The 19276-nt window shown below is 44.5% G+C and overlaps 1 protein-coding gene and 1 long non-coding RNA gene across 3 annotated transcripts in view; one reads left to right on the top strand and one right to left on the bottom strand.

Moving 5' to 3' along the window:
- Nucleotides 237-19276, top strand: part of UGT1A6 (UDP glucuronosyltransferase 1 family, polypeptide A6) — an 80337-nt gene continuing 61297 nt past the window's right edge. The window contains exon 1 of one of the 2 annotated variants that reach the window (XM_013984599.2): nt 237-1259. In XM_013984599.2, the coding sequence (XP_013840053.1) occupies nt 405-1259 (855 nt within the window). In that variant the 5' untranslated portion in view covers nt 237-404. Of the gene's footprint in view, nt 1260-12159; nt 13466-19276 lie in introns of those variants that run through there. The other variant, XM_005672294.3, reaches the window with a different exon arrangement.
- On the bottom strand, nt 12990-17481 carry LOC110256905. The gene is made up of 2 exons (XR_002339002.1): nt 16864-17481; nt 12990-13768 (listed from the first exon to the last, which is right to left on the bottom strand). It is a non-coding gene; the product is annotated as an uncharacterized LOC110256905 (long non-coding RNA).

Genomic DNA, 19276 nt, shown 5'->3' on the forward strand with positions numbered 1-19276 from the left:
CTGTGAGCTGTGGTGTAGGTCACAGAGGCAGCTTGGATTTGGTGTTGCTGTGGCTGTGGTATAGGCTGGCAGCTGTAGCTCCGATTTGACCCCTAGCCTGGGAATGTCCATACGTTGCAGGTGTGGCCCTAAAAAAGCAATATATATATATATAAAAGGTAATTGCAATTGATCTCAAAGTCCATGCTCTCTGCCCGAGTCTCATGAGTCACTAGGTGTTTCAGTAAGTGTTATTCATTCATTATTGTTCTTATGAGTAAATCATTGGCAGTGAGTGCAGTTTTCTTTCCCACTGTATGTGTAACACCCTCTTCCGGGGCAGGTTTTGTGCCTGTATTTCTGTGGATCATATTACACTAGCTTAGAATCCAGGCAGCCGAATTGCTCCGGGCAGCGGTTATCTGATGGCTCCTGTGGTTTTAACCCGCTTCCTTCCTCTCTGTGTGTGTCTGCTGCTGTCCCCTGGTTTTGCCGAGGCAGGCAAGCTGCTGGTAGTACCCATGGATGGGAGCCACTGGTTTACCATGCGTTCGGTTGTGGAGAAACTCATCCACAGAGGACATGAGGTGGTCTTGGTCACACCAGAGGTGAGTTGGCAACTGACAAATTCATTCAATATGACAGTGAAGACTTACTCCACCACGTACACTCTGGAGGATTTGAATCGTGAGTTCCAGATCTTCTCTGATTTCCAGTGGAAAGCCCGGCAAATGAGTATGTTTTCTATGTTAATGAGTGAATCCACCAAATTTTTTGACTACTTTTTTTCACATTGTGGGAGTCTGTTTAATGACACCAAGCTGGTCAAATACATAGAAGAGAGTTCTTTCGATGCCGTGTTTCTAGATCCTTTTGATATGTGTGGCTTAATTGTAGCCAAGTATTTTTCCCTCCCGGCTGTGGTCTTCACCAGGGGACCATTTTGCCATCATCTGGAAGAGAGCACTCAGTGTCCCATGCCTCTTTCTTACGTTCCAAGAGAACTCTCAGCGTTCTCGGATGTCATGACTTTTGGGGAGCGATTGCGGAATCACATCTGGCACTTGGAGGAACGTTTGTTTTGCCACTATTTTGTAAAGAGAGCTTTAGAAATTGCCTCTGAGATTTTCCAGACGAAGGTCACAGCATACGATCTCTATAGCCAAGCATCAGTTTGGTTGCTGCGGACTGACTTTGTCTTGGACTATCCCAAACCCGTGATGCCCAACATGATCTTCATCGGAGGCATCAACTGCCACGAGGGAAAGCCATTGCCAAAGGTACGTTACTCTCCTGCCGCCTATTAAGAACAATCTGGGAGTTTCCGTCTCGGTGCAGCAGAAATGAATCCTGCTAGGAACCATGAGGTCGCGGGTGGGATCCCTGGCCTCGCTCAGTGGGTCAAGGACCCGGCATTGCTGTGAGCTGTGGTGCAGGTCACAGATGCGGCTCGGATCAGGTGTTGCTGTGGCTCTGGTGTAGGCCGGCAGCTACAGCTCCTATTCCACCCCTAGCCTGGGAACCTCCATAGGCCGTGGGCCTAAAAAGCAAAAAAAAAAAAAAAAATCCGTTACAGTGCCTGGGTCACTGTGCAGATATGGGTTCCATCCCTAGCCCTGCACAGTGGTTTAAAGGATCCGGCGTTTCTGCAGGTGTGGTGTCAGTTGCAGCTGCGGCTTGGATTTTATCCCTGGTCTGGGAAATTCCCTATGCCGTGGTTGTTGCCATTAAAAAAATAATAATTATCTGGCTATGGACATTAAAAAAAAGATTTCTAACTAAGCTGCTATTTGTCATTTATATCCTTGGCATTTGTAATTTTTTTTTTCTGGTCGAACAACTTATTTTGTGCCAGTTCATTTAATTGTGTGTCATCAAATTTTATAAATCCGTCCTCTTTGATATGTATGTGTATACAATTGATGTGATTGTATATAACCTCCAGGCTGCATTTTTTAATACTGTTTTTGAAAAACACAGTAAGAAATGAAACTGGGGAATTCCCATTGTGGTGCAGAGGAAACGAATCCAACTAACATCTTTGAGGTTGCTGGTTTGACCCCTGGCCAAATGCTCAGTGGGTTGAGGATCTGGCATTGCCATGAGCTGTGGTGTAGGTCGCAGACACGGCTCGGACCTGGTGTTGCTGTGGCTGTGGTGTAGGCTGGCGGCCACAGCTCCAATTAGACCCCTAGTCTGGGAACCTCCACATGCCACAAGTGCAGCCCTAAAAAAAGAAAAAAATAATAATAAATAAAACATTGAAAAAACAAAAACACCAAAGGCTGTTGGATACAGCATAACTACAAAAGCAGATTTTCATCCAAAGACCCGTGGACCCTGTATGTATCTCCTGCCTTGTTTCAGGTGGACAGGCTTTCCCTTGGTAAAGTGCCCAGTTTGCTTGAGAACAGGAGTCGTAGTCTGAATTTCGTCTGTCTGATGGGAAGGAAACTCTATCGCTTGATGATAGAGTGTGTGTTGTACCTGTGTGTATGTGGGTGCGTGTAGGTGTGTGTGTGTGGGGGGGGGGTGGCTGTGTCTTGGCTCCACAGGGGGTTTTCTTAAGAATCCTCTATCACAGAATCTCCTTCAGTCCGTGCAGGGGGAGTCTAGGTCCCATTTGTTTATTTTTGTTTTTATTGTCCTAACTCTAAGAGGTGGATCTGAGAAGATGTTGCTGTTGTTTATGTTGGAGAGTGTTTGGCCTGTGTTTTCCTCTAAGAGTTTTATAGCGTCTGGTCTTATATCTAGGTCTTTGGTCCATTTTGAGTTTATTTTTGTATATGGTGTTAGGGAGTGTTCTAATTTCATTCTTTTCCATGTGGCTGTCCAGTTTTCCCAGCACTACTTATTGAACAGTGGAGTTCTCCATTGTATATTCTTGCCTCCTTTGTCATAGATTAGTTGACTGGAGGTGTATGGGTTTAATTCTGGGCTTTCTATCCTGTTCCACTGATCTATATTTCTGTCTTTGTGCCAATACCATACAGTTTTGATGACTGTTGCAGGGGGAGTCTATTCTGGGATGTAATAAATTCGTTAACCAGGATGGCAGGTCATCATTCAGGAGAACGTTAATGTAGTTTTGAAGGGGAAAAAAAGAAATTGCTTTCAGTCCTTTTCAATTTTCGGTTGAGTCCCACCAGAATTGATTGTTGAGTCCAACTAGAAAGAATCCAGTTTCGGTTTCTGCATCTCAGGGCATTGTGCCAGCTCTGGGGAACTGGAGGCTGGATGAGTTTGCACAGCAGTAAAAGATGCCCTCTTCCTTATTGCTCTCAGGTTCTGGCTCCACTCCAAAATTCACATTGATCTGGTAGTGGGGGAAACCAATGTCTCCTACCAAGACTGTTTATTTCAACTTTTCATTATCAAAGTGTTCAAACATGCACAAAAGGATATATTTAGGGTAATGGACCTCCTATACACATCCTCAGCTTAAATAATTTTCACTATTTTGCTGTGCTTTTTTATCTATCTCTCTTTTCTCTTTATTAAAAACTGACTATCATTTTTAAAAGCAAGTTCTTGATTTGGTACTCCATTCCTAAATACTTCACAAAACATAAAAATTAGAAAAATTTGCTACTCATCCATATCATCATTATCATACCTAATTTTCTCTATCTTTTTAGGGTCGGCATATAGAGGTTCCCAGGCTAGGGGTCGGAGCTATAGCCCCTGGCCTATGCCACAACCACAGCAAGGCCATGCGACCTACACCATAGCTGATAGCAACACTGGATCCTTAACCCACTGAACGAGGCCAGGGATTGACCCTGTGTCCTCATGGATACTAGTCAGATTCATTTCTGCTGAGCCACAATGGGAACTCTGATAAATTCTTCAATACTTTAAAATTCTAGTCTATGATTAAATTTCCCCAGTAGTCTCAAAAAAACTGTCTTTTACATATAGGTGAGTAGATTAGAACTGAGAATCTAGACATATACATCTATGGCCAATTAATTCTTTTTTTTACGATGATTTTTATTTTTTTCCTTTATAGTTGATTTATAGCATTCTGTCAATTTTCTACTATATAGCATGGTGATCCAGTTACGCATGCATGTATACATTCTTTTTCCTCACATTATCATGCTCCATCATAAGTGGCTAGACAGTTTCCAGTGCTACAGAACAGGATCTCATTGCTAATCCATTCCAAAGGCAATAGTCTGCAACTATTAACCCCAAGTTTCTGATTCGTCCCACTCCCTCCCTATCCCAACCACAAGTCTATTCTCCAAGTCCATGATTTTCTTTTCTGTGGAAAGGTCCATTTGTGCTTTATATTAGATTCCAGATATAAGTGATCTCACATGGCATTTGTTTTTCTCTTTCTGACTTACTTCACACAGTATGAGAGTCTCTAGTTCCATCCATGTTGATGCAAATGGCATTATTTTGTTCTTTTTTGTGGCTGAGTAGGATTCCATTGTGTATATATACCACATCTTCCGAATCCAATCATCTGTTGATGGACATTTGGGATGTTTCCATGTCTTGGCTATTGTGATTAGAGCTGCAATGAACATGCGGGTGCATGTGTCTTTTTTAAGGAAAGTTTTGTCCAGATAGATGCCCAAGAGTGGGATTCCTGGGTCATATTGGTAGTTCTATGCATAGATTTCTAAGGTACCTCCATACTGTTCTCCATAGTGGTTGTACCAACTTACATTCCCACCAACAATGGAGGAGGGTTCCCTTTTCTCCACACCCCCTCCAGTGCTTGTTATTTGTGGACTTATTCATGATGGCCATTCTGACTGGTGCGAAGTGGTATCTTGTGGTAGTTTTGATTTTCATTTCTCTACTAATCAGTGATGTTGAGCATTTTTTCATGTGCTTGTTGGCCATCTGTACACCTTCTTTGGAGAAATGTCTATTCAGGTCTTTTGCCCATTTTTCCATTGGGTTGTTGGCTTTTTTGCTGTTGAGTTGTATAAGTTGTTTATATATTTAGAGATTAAGCCCTTGTCAGTTGCATCATTTGAAACTATTTTCTCCCATTCTGTAAGTTGTCTTTTTGGTTTCCTTTGCTGTGCGAAAGCAGTTAATTCTTCATAAACCTGTGAAAATTGTTCAGTGGGGAAAGAATAATCTTTTCAACCAATGGTGCTGAGGCAACTGGATATGCACATGCAAAAGGATGAAGCTGGACCCTTACCTCACACCATATGTAGGAATTAACTTCAAATGGGTCAAATAGCAGAGCTTTCATGCCTGCCTGCTTGCATCTCTCACAAGCATCCTATACTAGTAAATCTATTTCTTGCTTATCAAAAAAATGGGTCAAAGACTTAAATATAAAAATTATAACTCATAGAAACATTGGAGTAAATCTTCATGACTTTGGATTTGACAGTGGTTTCTTAGATATAAGAACAAAAGCACAAGAAACAAGCAAGAAATAGTTAAATAAATTTCATCAAGATGAAAAACTTCTATAAGTCACAGAGTATTAGCAAGATAGTGCAAAGATAACCCACAGAATAGGAAAAAGTATTTTCAAGTCATATATTTGATTGATTGATTGATCGATTGATTTTGCTTTTAGGGCCACACCTGCAGCACATGGAGGTTCCCAGGCTATGGGTCCATTTGGAGCTACAGTTGCCAGTCTATACCACAGCTACTGCAATGTGGGATCCAAGCCTCGTCTGCAACCTACACCACAGCTCGCAGCAAAGCCAGATCCTTAATCCACTGAGTGAGGCCAGGGATCAAACCTGCGTCCTCATAGTTCCTAGTTGGAACCATGCACCATGATGGGAACTCCAAGTCATGTATCTGATAAGGTTCTAGTGTTCAAAGTAGATAAAGAACTCAAACAACCCAATTAAAAAATGAAGTCATGGCATTCTCCTGTGGTGCAGCAGGTTAAGGATCCAGCACAGTCACTGTATCTGCTTGGGTCCCTACTTTGGTGTGGGTTATGTCCCTGGCCTGGGAACTTCCACATGCTCCAGGCACCACCAATAAACAAACCAACCAACCAACAAATAAATAAATGCATAAATAAATAAAAATGAGCAATAGAATTTGAATAGAATTTTCTCCAAAGAAGCTATTGAAATGGCTAAGAAGCACATGAGAAGATGCTCAGTATCGTTAATTACCACAGAAATGAAAATCAATTCAATGATGAGATACCATTTCACACCTAATATGATAACTGTACTGAACAAACAAACAAGCAAAAAGGAAAATAACAGGTGGCAAGAATGTGGAGACTTTGGAACCTTAAGACACTCCTGGTGGGAATATAAAATGGTGCTGCTTTTGTGAAAAGTGATTTGACAAATCCTCTGTAAGTGCAACAAAGAACTACCATATGACTCAGCAATTCCACTGCTGGGCATATGCCTAAAGGATTGAAAACAGGTACTGAAAGAAGACATTGTACAGGAATGTTCATAGCAGCCCTACTCACAAGAGCCAAATACCCATCAACTGGGAATGGATGAACAAAATGTGGTCTATTTATACACTGAGATAGTAACCATCCATAAGAATGAATGAAATACTGACACCTGCTACAATGTGTTGAACACGTAATTCTAAGTGAAGGAACCCAGACACACAAGAGCACATGTTGCCTGATTCCATTTACCTGAGATATCCAGAATAGGCGAATCCACAGAAACGTAAAGCAGATTAGCAGTTGCCAAAGGCAGGGGGATAGCAGAATGGGGAGACAATGCTTGATGGGAAAGGGGTTTTTCTTTTGGGGTGATGAAAATGTCCTGGGGCTAGATAGTGCTGATGGTTGCATAGCATTGTGACTCCTCAATTCTACTGAATTGTACCCTTTAAACTTCACAATGGTGAATTTTAGGTCATGTGCATGTAACCAACATTTTTTTTTAATGAGAAAAAAAAAAGCCTTTTAACAACTGATTTGTTTGAATCAGGACACAAACATGTTTTCCACGTTGCATCCTTTCTTTTATCTGTCAACTCTTTCCTCTCGTTTACAAATTGCTCTGACTTGTAGTAAGTTGTGTCAGCGTCCTGTACAATGCTTCATGTTCTAGTTGTCTGATTACTCTCTCGCAGTGGTGTATGACTTGTTCCTGTATACTGGAATTTAGTATAGACAGGATTGATCCAGGTTCCACTCTTCCACTAAGCACATCGATAGTACTGTGTACTTGGTATTGCATCACAGAAGACAGCCCACCTCTGGCTGTTCTGCTTTTGATGATTCTGACATTGATCTTGAGTGCAGAGTCTGCTTTGGCTTCCCAGAAGTCCCCAGGGAACCAGGACCAGGTGATGAATATAGGTGAGCTTTGACAAATTTTAACCTGCAGTCTTGGTTTGGAATTGGGGAGTAAAGACAAGACATCATTGACACAGTTGACACAGCTCTGTGACATCTAGCCCCTGCTGGCCTGGCCAGCCACATCTTCTTCCCTTGGTATGTTTCCGCCCTGGTGCCCACTTGCAGTCTGCCACAACACCCCACTTTGGGACCCTCATACCTGCTGTCCCTCACTCTGGAATTTTGTTTCTCCCAGTCACAGCTGAGACAAATCTGCTTATCCTTTTCATTTTTGGTTTCAGTAATGCTTCCTTTGGGAAACTTCCTGGGACCCCCAGGTAAAGTCAAACACTCCAGTTATGGATTCTCATGGGGCCCAATATCACCCCCTTAAAAAATCATCTATCACAACGGCAATCAATGTGTTCTCCGACAACTCTGTAGAGTGGTTATTACACCTCCCTGTGCTGTACGCTCCAGGTGGGAACCACATTTGGCTTTTCTCTTGCCCAATCTCTAGCTCTCAGCCTGGTGCCAGAAGCACATTAGCTGGATGAATGAAAATCCAGTTGGAATAAGAGGGTGTGACAAACAGTCTTGGCCTCCGAAGGTTGTTAAAGAGGAAGAAAGGCGCCTGCTCCATGTCAGACTCCTCAGCCTGTGGATTTTGCCCCTCCCATGATGAGTACCAAGAGACTTGCAGGATGGGATAAGCGAAAGGATTTGCCTGTGTCCTAGATTTCAGCCCAGTTGCTTTTCAGAAATTTGCATCTACCCTCGGTGTTAGGGAAGCGGGCAGAGGAGACTGGTTGCTGTAAAAGGGTCACATCACAAGTGAGAAATCGCTGGTGGCTGAGAGGAGTTTTAGGAACAAGAGGGTCTTCTATGTGGCAAGTAGTTTCAGTGCTGCATTGATACAGCTCCCACCGTGGGGACGCTTGGCCTTGAAAGAGCCTGGCATTTGCAGTTGCTACAGGGGGTGGCATCAAGGGGTTGAGTCTTGTGTTTGATCTGATATAAAAAGACCCTTAGCTGGGAACTTCCATATGCTAAGGGTGCGGCCCTGAAAAAAAAGAGAAAGAAAGAAAGAAAAGAAATTTAATCAATCAATCAATCTATCTATCTATGTCTTATAGGTCCAAGACCTGTTAGTCATGAGTTGCAGGTAATTCAAAGCGTCAGCCTTTTTAAACTTCCCCCTTCTTATCATGACCCCCTGCACACACATATGTTTACACGTCCCCTCTACCCAAAACGTCAGGTGTCCTGCCTTTAATTTGAGGAAATCCGAGGTTCCATCCCAGGATCCATCGCCTCCTCCCCAGGTGTATGTCCCAAGCTCAGTCACCGGGTCTTCGGGAGTCCCTGAGAAGAGGTTAACTTTCCCCTGGGCCCTCAGTGATGCCCCAGGACACCCCAGGCCCCGCAGTACCACCCAGGGCAGGCCTGGCCCTCCAGGCAGCTCAGTTTTAGGATCTCCCCTCCCTGACCCTCTGCGACTGGAAGACACTCTAGATTCTTCTTCCCGTTGTCCTATGTGTGCCCCCTCACAACTGCACCTCCCCCCCTGCCAAGCCCCTTCTCCAAACTCTATAAAGAAAAACTGTAAGGTTTATAACATTCTTCTAAATGTTTCCGTCTTCGTTGGCAAGGTTCGCCTCTGGCGATGTTTTCTAAGTGGTGTCAGTTCCTTTCCTCCATCTCCTGACTCCAGTGGATGTCCCTTGGGGCCTGCTGGGAAGAAGCACAGGCCCCATAGCCCAGCTTCCTATTTAGCAACTCCAAGCTCAGAGCAAGGCTCTGCCAGGAACCTCCGCAGAACGGGGCCTAGGCTGTAGGGTTTTTCACACACCTTGCTTCTCCCACCTCCACACCCTTGCCTTAGCCTTTCTCCCTCCAGGACTACAGTTCTTAGAAAGGACCTGCCCAGCCTCTGCCTACCGGGAGGGGTGGACCTGCCCCGTGCTCCCCTGGTGACCCTCTGGGGCTCTTTGTACCATCTAGATGGTCCCAGACCAAGAGGTTGCCCCCTCCTGTCTCTGATCACTGTGAGTGGGAGCCCCCGGGAGGCTGCATGCACATGCCTCTTGGCTGCATTTCTGGGGCCAGCCCTGGCAGTGCTGGGGTGACCCTTTTCATGCCATTCCCCCGTCCTCTTCTTTTCCGAGTCCCAACATGCTTCCCAAGCCCGTGGTGAGGGGGTGCCCCCTTTCATGCTGTTCCCCAGTCTTCTTCTTTTCCGAGTCCCAACATGCTTCCCGAGCCCACGGGCCCGGGTTAGGACAGGGCCTTGCATGCCTGTTCAGCTGTGCGTGACTAGCTCTGGGCGAGTCCGTTCCAGCCATGCTAGGCTCCACCTCTCACCACCTCTCACTGCCTTTAGCCCCTTGGACCTCCCTTGGCAAGGCGACAAATCAGGCCGAATTGGCGTGATCTCCCTGGGTATCAGGGAGGGTTGAGAAACCTGAAATTCCTGAATGGATCACATCCTTGGCTGATGGGTGGCAGGGCTAGAAGCCAAGTCCAAGCTCCCTGACTCCGAATCCAGGGCCCTCACCACGTGTTAGGTCCCACAGAGATGGGTGCACGTGAAATGGTGCATTTAAAGAACCATGCACTCTTTGGGGGGAAAAAGCTGGTCAGTGACACTAAGACTGTAATCTGTCACTTGCAAAGAATGTAAAACCATGTCACTTTCCTGACAAATTTTTTTTTTTGTTTTTGGTTCGGAGAAATAGAGCTATTTTTCTTTAAAGATGTTATCTATATTAACTTGTAACGGGTTTATTCTTGTTATGTGAAATAAATTGACTAGGAATGTATTTTTTTTAAATGTCAGTCAGTTTCTAAAATATCTCATTTGGGTAGATATAAGCCACTTAAAGAAATGTTTAGGGAGTTCCTGTCCTGGCTCAGTGGAAACGATTCTGACTAGGAACCATGAGGTTGTGGGTTCGATCCCTGGTCTCGTTCAGTGGGTTAAGGATCCGGCATTGCCATGAGCTGTGGTGTAGGTTGCAGAAGTGGCTCGGATCTGGCATTGCTGTGGCTGTGGTGTAGGCTGGTGGCTACGGCTCCGATTAGACCCCAAGCCTGGGAACCTCTATATGCCGAGGGAGTGGCCCCAGAAAAGGCAAAAAGACAAAAAAAAAAAAAAAAAAAAAAAAAAAAAAAAGAAAAGAAAAAAGAAAAAAGAAAAGAAAAGTTTAGGGGTCTTCAAACATTGTTAAGCATGTAAAGGAGTAAGTTAAGGATCTGGCATTGCTGCAGCAGCTATGTAGGTTTCAGGTGTGGCTCGGATGTGATCCCTGGCCTGAGAACTTCCCTATGCCACAAGTGCAGCTGAAAAAGAAAATGAAAAGAGTTTAAAGGAACCTCGAGGCTGAAAGGTCCAAGAACAGCTGATCTAGATGTGGCCAATTCTATTTTCCCCTCCGAAGCTGCAGAAGTTACCAAAAATATGTCCTGTCCATAGGCAGCAAGTCTCAAGTTTCTCACCTGGAGGAGGATGGTCAGACCTGCACCTGGAGTTTCACAGTTGCCTAAGATGATGTTGCAGGTCAAACTGTGTTCTCCCCAAAGATATGATGAGGTCCTAACACCTAGGCCCTCAGAATACGACCTTATTTGGAAATATGGTTGTTTGTTCAAATAAGATCTTTGGAGGGAGGGGTCTGGCCTAATATGGCTGGTGTCCTTATATAAAAGCGACATTTGCATGCCCACACATGCGCACGCGCAGACACACACACACACACACACACACACACACACACACACACACACGCAGGGAGAAGGTGAGATAAGGTGAACATTAAGGCAGAGATGGGGAGTGGTGCTTGTTTGTGCCTACTGATGGCAAAGTTTGCCCGGAAACCATAAGAAGCTAGGCGGGAGCACGGAACACATTGTTCCTTGGCATCTCCAGAAGGAATTAACCTGGCTCCTTCTCAGGCATCCAGCCTCCCAGGAAGGGCAGAGGCCACCCTGTGCGTGGTCTTTGTTGCAGGGCCCTCAGGAGTGGAAAATTCCCTAAGACCTTGGGAAAGTATTTTCTAAACCAGAAAGTGCGGTGTGGTGTCTGGGGTCCCGAGGCGTCTGGGGTCCCGAGAATAGAGCCACATTTTTGTTTCAAGGGCTGGCTGATCCAAGTTACTGCCATCAAATTCCTGTCACCCAACGCTTTCTCTTGGTTTTCTATTTCTACATTTTCTTCTCTTTGAAAGTGTTTCCACCTCCTCTTCTGCCCACTTTCCTCCTGCTTTTATTTACCCCTTCTTGAATCCACGTGGCAGGGGCAGGAGTTTTCACTCCTTGAGGCTTTTGGAGGAGCTACTTTTTGCCCAGTGGAGTGGCCTTCAGTTCATGCATACAGATCCCAGCTGCCTGATCTGATCCAGAGGGTCCTGCCCCTGAGCGCTCATGCTTGCAGATTAGTGGATTAACTCGCACATTCTCATGCCCCCCTACCCTCACCCTGGGAGGTGCAGATGCAACCCTACATGACAGATGTGGCCATTCAGATGCAGAGTGATGGGGTCGCACTCTTTGGAAGAGGCAGACAGACTCCAGAATTCCTTTTTTTTTTTTTTTTAAATAGTTATTTCCCCTTTTTACTTTTCATTTTTTTTTTTTTCATAATTCCTCTTCTTAACCACAAAGTGGGCACTGTGGTCTTAGAGCACAAATGCATTAGGGTGATTTTTTTGTCTCCTGATATAACAGGGAACCCCCCCTCCCCCGCCCCAGTAGCAGGGATGGTAGATCAGACTTCTCCATGCTGTGAAGCTTCCTGCAGTGCTCCCCCCGCCCCAGCCCCCAACTCCAACCCTCACTGTGGTAACCACGTAACCGTAACCGGGATATGGAGTGACTAGCTCCATTGTGTTGTTTTAAGCCGTGAACTTGGCACCTGTTAACGCTTCCTTTTGGCGCTGAGAAAAGTTGACAAGTAAGTGGACAAGCAGTGACAGGTATTTATCCACAGATGGCATCACCGAGGCCACAGAATCTAGAGAGCTCAGGGTAGAGGGCTGCAGGGGGCCTCCAGGCACCCTCCGAGTTGTCCCCCAGTGGGAGAGGGAGAGACAGGTTGGTGGGGACGCAGAGAAATATAAACTCAGAAGCTTAGGCGAAAGCTGACACGGGGTGTGGTTACTGCAAGTTAGCCGTATGCTTTGAAAAGGTTAAATATTAATTTGGGTTCTTTTACAGAAAAGGACAATTCAGGGCAAGGAGAGGTAGGCTGGGTCTATGAAAATCACTGATTAGTTGAGGGAAAAGTTGCCAGGAGCTGTGTGGTTTGGAGCACGTAAACTGCTTATTCTTGTGACTACCTGTACAAGTTCCAGCATGGCCTGCCTTCTCCGGGCGTTTTGGGCAGTTTCTGCAGCGGTTCTCCTCTCAGCACTTTGGGGCACGGTTGCAGGGGACAGGCTGCTGGTGGTCCCTCAGGATGGAAGCCACTGGCTCAGCATGAAGGACATCGTTGTGCGGCTCAGTGAGAAAGGGCACGAGATCGTGGTGGTGGCGCCGGAAATCAACCTGCTTCTCACAGAATCCAAATACTACACCAGGAAGATCTATCCGGTGCCCTACGACCAAGAGGAGCTGGAGGGCCGTTACCGGTCTTTTGGAAGAAACCACTTTTCGGAGCGATGGTTGCTGAACGCCGCTCAGGTGGAGTACAGGAATAACATGATTGTGATCAACATGTATTTCCTCACCTGCCAGAGCCTCCTGAGGGACGCCGCCACCCTGAGCTTCCTCCGGGAGGCCAAGTTCGATGCCCTGTTCACAGACCCGGCCTTACCCTGCGGGGTGATCCTGGCCGAGTACCTGGGCCTGCCGTCCGTGTACCTCTTCAGGGGCTTCCCGTGCTCCCTGGAGAACACGTTCACCAGGACCCCAAGCCCCACGTCCTACGTCCCCAGGTACTACACTGCGTTCTCCGACCGGATGACTTTCCCCCAACGGGTGGCCAACTTCCTTACTAGGATCTTGGAGAATATCCTCCTTGACCTGCTGTATACTAAGTACGAAGACCTCGCACGTGATATCCTCAAGATAGAGGTGGACCTACCCGCCTTATATCGCAAGGCTGACATTTGGCTGATGAGATACGACTTTGTCTTTGAGTTTCCCCGACCTGTCATGCCCAACATGGTCTTCATTGGAGGGACCAACTGCAAGAAAGTGGGCATCCTGTCTCAGGTGGGTGGTCTTCTTTCTTTTGGATGGACTGCCCTGGTTTTTCCTGGACAGACATGGTTCTTACAGGCTCCGTTTTCCTCCTGTGTTTGGCTCCTGAGAGGGCTGCCGGAAGAAGGGAGGCCGGGCTGTTGGAGGGGCTTGTGGGAGGTCCGAGGGTGAGGTTTTGCATGATGCTGAGGCTTGGGATGAAGACAGGGGTCATGTCTGGCAATAGCAGGAGGTATCTTTAGCAAGGTGATCTGGACATGGTCACAGAGTCATAGAATGGGTCTTAGAAGTTTCCAGTCCAAATCCTACACTTACCTGTTGAAGAAGCAGGTAAGGCTAAGTCAAAAGGACACAGAGTTAAAAGGCCAGTCTGGATCGAAACCCATTCTCCCACCTCTGTGCATTGCTATTCCCTGGGACCCTAAACCAGGGGTCAATACAGCATAGCCAGGGACCGCATCTGCCCAGAGGGCCTAGTTTCATGCTGCCCAGAGCGAAGAATGATCTTTAAAGGGATTTAAAAAACTTTTTTTTTTATTAGAGTTGATTTACAACATTTTCTCAATTTCTGCTATACATCCAAGTGATCCAGTCATACATATGCATACATTCCTTCTCTCACGTTATCTTCTATCATGTTCTACCCCAAGCAATCAGCTTCCCGTGCTCTACAGCAGGACTAAAGGGATGTCATAAACAAAACAACAGCAATAAAAAGAACAAAGAATATGTGACAGAGAGATGTGGTCTGCTAACCTCTATCCGGTCCTTTACAGAAAAAGTGTGTTGACCTCTGACCTAAGGCAAGTGTCCTTAGACACCCTCTTGACAAATGGGGAAGAGGGCCCAGGTGCTACTCTAGAAAATAAAAGCTTCTGAGGTTTTTCTGGGTTTTTCGTTTTTGTTTCAAGTTAATAAATAATGCAATTCACTTTTGGTTATCAAAGCAACAATATTTACACTTTGGAAAGACTTCAGTTTCCACTTTCATATTAGAATTCCCTCTTTTTAAATGCACCTTGCATCAGAAAGGAAGCCTGGGAAGAAGTCCCAAAGACACCCACCCCCCTCCCCGGCCCGACTTTGTTAACATCTGCTGATTTCTTTGTTGGTTGCAGCTACAGCAGCTGGCAGGGCCAGGGGAGATGAGCTTAATGAGACGGGTTTCGGGAAGCACAGGTCATGACATGGAAATTCTGAGTATTAGGAAAAGTTACCCAAGAAGGTAATCAACAAAAGTGTACTAAGAAACATTTGGCATATGAAGGAAAAAAAGTCATTTCTGGTACCTTGATACCGTTCATCCTATTTTTGCAAAAAGAGTTGTATTTAGCCATATTGGAAAACTGGTTCTCTTTCTCCTTCTGTCTGTCTATCTCTCTCCACCCCCATCACCTCCTGGAGCCCACCCATGCTTTCTCTGCTCGTATCTTCCCTCTTCATAAACACTTTATTTGTCTCACTCAAAAACAAACAAAACCCAAAAAACCTAAACTGGAAAAAAGGTGTTCTTTTTGAGCCCTGCAAGCTTTTATCTGGTATTCAGCTTACATTTGTATCTGAATTGTTATCACACGATGGCACCAAAGAGAACAGTCTTTACCACAAAACGTCATTGTCACCTTGTATTTCCAAGTATTAGGGATTAAAGAGATGGACGTCCATTTATTTTTTGACAAAGGATCAACCCACTTCAACACTGAAAATATGTGTACTTGGGAGCGATGTTTTGCAACCGTAAGAAGGTGGTGGCCGTACAACATTGTGAAAGTACTAGATGCCACTGAATTATTCACTTTGAAATGGTTAATTTGGTTATGTGACTTCATCTCAATAAATTATTTTTTAAAAAAAGATACATATGGCTCAGCGGTAACAAACCTGACTAGTAACCATGAGGATGCGAATTCGATCCCTGGCCTCATTCCGTGGGTTAAGGCTCCAGTATTGCTGTGAGCTGTGGGGTAGGTTGCAGAACCACCTTGGAGCCTGCTTTATGTGGCTGTGGTGTAGGCTGCCAGCTGCAGCACTGTTTGACCCCTAGCCTGGGAACTTCCATATGCTGTGGGAGTGGCCCTAAAAAAAAAAAAAAAAACCCCAGAAGATCCATATAGATCAGAAAAAAAAAAAAAGGGGCCTGATTTATAGCTTAAAAAACAAAACAAAACAAACAAAAAAACAACAAAACACTCCTTAGTAGGCAAATAATGTGATCAGGCAATATATAAACACAGCACAAATAGCCCAGAAAAGTTTGAAAATACACTTGACTTCAGAAGTAATACAAAATTCAAGTTAATAAATAATGCAATTCACTTTTGCTTATCAAAGCAAGGCGTGTTTTACAGGTAACTGTAAGCTGTTTTAAGCTGGCCCAGCTTAAAACGAATCCTCACATATTACTTTAAAACAGGTGCAGCAAAATCTTTGGGAAATCAGAGCTTGATGGACCGTCCTTGCATAATGCTGTGATTTACAATCTAGGAAAGTGGGCCCAGACTCAGGGTACCTGGGGGCTCCCAGCCTCCCCCATGTGGGATCCTCCCCCTTCTGCCCGCATTGGGATGACTTTGATCTCAGACCCTACTGCCCCCTCTGCCCAAGGAGGGACTCAGCTACCTCAGAGGGCTCCCCCATTGTTTCTGCCCAAGATGCTTTAGAAAATCCCCTGGGCCACCTGGCTGGTGGTTCCCACTGGGAGACCCTCAGAGTCTGGGGGCAGCCCCAGATCTTCTGAAGGCACTTGTCCCGTCCCTGCCCAGGGCCTCTACTCCAGCCTTGTAGGCCTTGACACCTGACACCTGCTCTGCTACACTCTCTCAGGTAGCTCTCCCTCTGCCCAGAGAGGCTCTGATTCATGCCAGATGCTGGAACCCTCTCTCCATTGTCCTTCTTGCTTCTTGGCTGAGACCAGTCTATCCTGTGGTTAATCTCTTTTCCTATTGGGAGGCTCAGGTTTCAAAGGTCTCCATCCTAGAGGAGACTTCAGCTCTACACTTCATTATTAGAGGAGCTATTGGATCTGAAAAAGAATGGGTATATATGTATACGTATGGCTGATTCACTTTGCTGTCCGCCTGAAACCAACACAACATTTCAAGTTATCTATACTCCAATAAAATTTGTTTTTTAAAAATAGAAGTTCCCATTGTGGCTCAGCGGTATGAACCTGACTAGTATCCATGAGGATGTGGGTTTGATCCCTGGCCCCGCTCAGTGGGTTAAGGATCCAGCGTTGCTGTGAGCTGTGGTGTGTAAGCTGGCAGCTACAGCTCCGATTCGACCCCTAGCCTGGGAATTTCCATATGCTGTGGATGTGGCCATTAAACAAACAAACAAACAAAATAAATAAAAAACCAACCATCTAACCACCCAAACAAAAAACACAGTCCTACAAAGCACTTACCCACCTATTTTCCCAACAAGGAATCATTTGGCCCCAAGTAGCAAGCATGCTGAAGTCGATAAACACTGATCTGAATAAATTCCAAGTGAGTTTCAGTGACTTCTTTCCAGCAGGACCCTCAGCTGGGTGATGAGGGGCAGCAAAGATGCTTTGCCCACTCCCTGAGCTCATCTTGTCTCCCTAGAAGGGGTCTCTACAAGTAATACTTGCTCAGGCTTCCTGGTTGAACTGAAGATTGAATTTTAGGTAAGTCAGGAGAACAAAGCCCCAAAATGCCCAGTCATTCTTAGTAGGCACTTTTAAAAATCTTAGGCCAATGTCTAAAATGATTTAATGGTTTGGTTCTCTTCCAAAATCCCATGTTTATCTTTATGACTGGTTATCTCAGAGGTTAATAGACACGTGGTATATTTTAACACTACTCTTTCGATTAATAAGTAATGTATAAAGAGTGGTTAAATGCTAGAATGAATTGGCATTAAAAAAGAGAGTATTCAGCATGAATATCTGAAAAACTAGAAGCTTGGTCAAAGAGATAATTCTAGAAGAGTGAGAAAAAGTGGGCTTAAAAAAGAAACTTTATTGAGTTGTGATTCATAAGCTATATGATTCATCACTTAATGTTCAGTGGTTTTGGAGTATACTCGTAGATTTGTGCAAACATCACTACAACCAATTTTAGGACATTTTTCTCTTTCTTTCTTTCTTTCTTTCTTTCTTTCTTTCTTTCTTTCTTTCTTTTTCTTTCTTTCTTTCTTTCTTCCTTTCTTCCTTCCTTCCTTCCTTCCTTCCTTCCTTCCTTCCTTCCTTCCTTCCTTCCTTCCTTCCTTCCTTCCTTCTTTCTTTCTTTCTTTCCTTCCTTCCTTTTTAGGGCCACACTCACGGCATATGGAAGTTCCCAGTCTAGGGGTGGAATCAGAGCTGCAGCCAGATCCAAACCATGTCTACGACCTACACTACAACTCATGGCAACACCAGATCCCTTAACTCAATGAGCGAGGCTGGGATTGAACCCACATCCTCATGGATACTTGTTGGGTTCATTTCTGCTGAGCCCCAATGGGAACTCCTAGGACATTTTTCAATTACCATCAAAATGACCCTTTAGCATCCATGGTTATTCCCTAATCTCCCCTCTCCAAGCTCCTGGCAACCATTCCTTTCCCATCTCTATGGATTTGTTTATTCTGATCCTTTAATACAAATGGAATATGTAATAAATATGTGGCTGATTTTTTTCACGTAGCATATCTTCCAAGCTCATCCATGTTGTGACATTACTTTTGTTGTTGTTGTTAGATTAAGGAATTCCAGTGTTGTCACTTATTTTTAATGTTAATTTTTATTTTACATTGGAGTATAGTTGACTTGCAATGTTGTGTTCATTTCAAGTGTACAGGAAAGTGATTCAGTTATATACATATATCTATCTATCCTTTTCCAGATTCTTTTCTACATAGGTTATTATAGAATATTGAATCAAGTTCCTTGCACTACAAGTAGGTCTTTGTTGATTTCTTGTTTTATATGTAGTAATGTGTATATGTTAATCCCAAACTCCTCATTTATCCCTCCCCCAACTCTCCTCTTTGGTAACCATAAATTTGTTTTCTAAGTCAGTGAGTCTGTTTCCATTTTATAAGTTGGTTCATTTGTATCATTTTTAAAGATTCCACATACGTGATATCAATGATATGTGTCTTTCTCTGTCTGACTTACGTCACTTAGTATGATAATCTCTAGGTCCATCCATGTTGCTGCAAATGGCCTTATTTCATTCTTTTTTATGGGTGAGTAATATTCCATTGTATATATGTACCACATTTATACAGTTCCTCTTTATCCATTCTTCTCTTGATGTAGCATTATTTTTTATTGCTGAATAATATTTTGTTCTCTGGCTATACCAGAGAACTCTATATATTCTATACATGTACTTCTCAGTTGACAGACTTTTGAGTTATTTCCACTTTTTGGCTATTCTGAATAATACTGCTGTGAACATTTGTGTACAAGTTTTGTGTGGACATATGTTTTCACTTCTCTTGGGTATATACCTAGGAATGGAATTGCTGGATTGTATGAACTATATGTTTCATTTCTGAGGAACTTTTTTCAAGGTGGATGCACCAGTTTTGGGTATTGTGGTAAAATACACATAAAATAAAAATTACCAGGAGTTCCTGTCATAGCTCAGCAGAAATGAATCTGACTAGCATCCATGAGGATGCAGGTTCAATCCCTGGCCTCGCTCAGTGGGTTAAGGATCCCGCATTGCTGTGAGCTGTGGTATAGGTCACAGACATGGCTTGGATCTGATGCTGCTGTGGCTGTGGTGTAGGCTGGCAGCTATAGTTCCGATTTGACCCGTAGCCTGGGAAACGTCATATGCCATAGCCCTTAAAGACAAAAAATAA

The sequence above is a fragment of the Sus scrofa genome, chromosome 15 (assembly GCF_000003025.6).
Source record: "Sus scrofa isolate TJ Tabasco breed Duroc chromosome 15, Sscrofa11.1, whole genome shotgun sequence".
In the NCBI taxonomy this organism is placed as follows: domain Eukaryota; kingdom Metazoa; phylum Chordata; class Mammalia; order Artiodactyla; family Suidae; genus Sus; species Sus scrofa.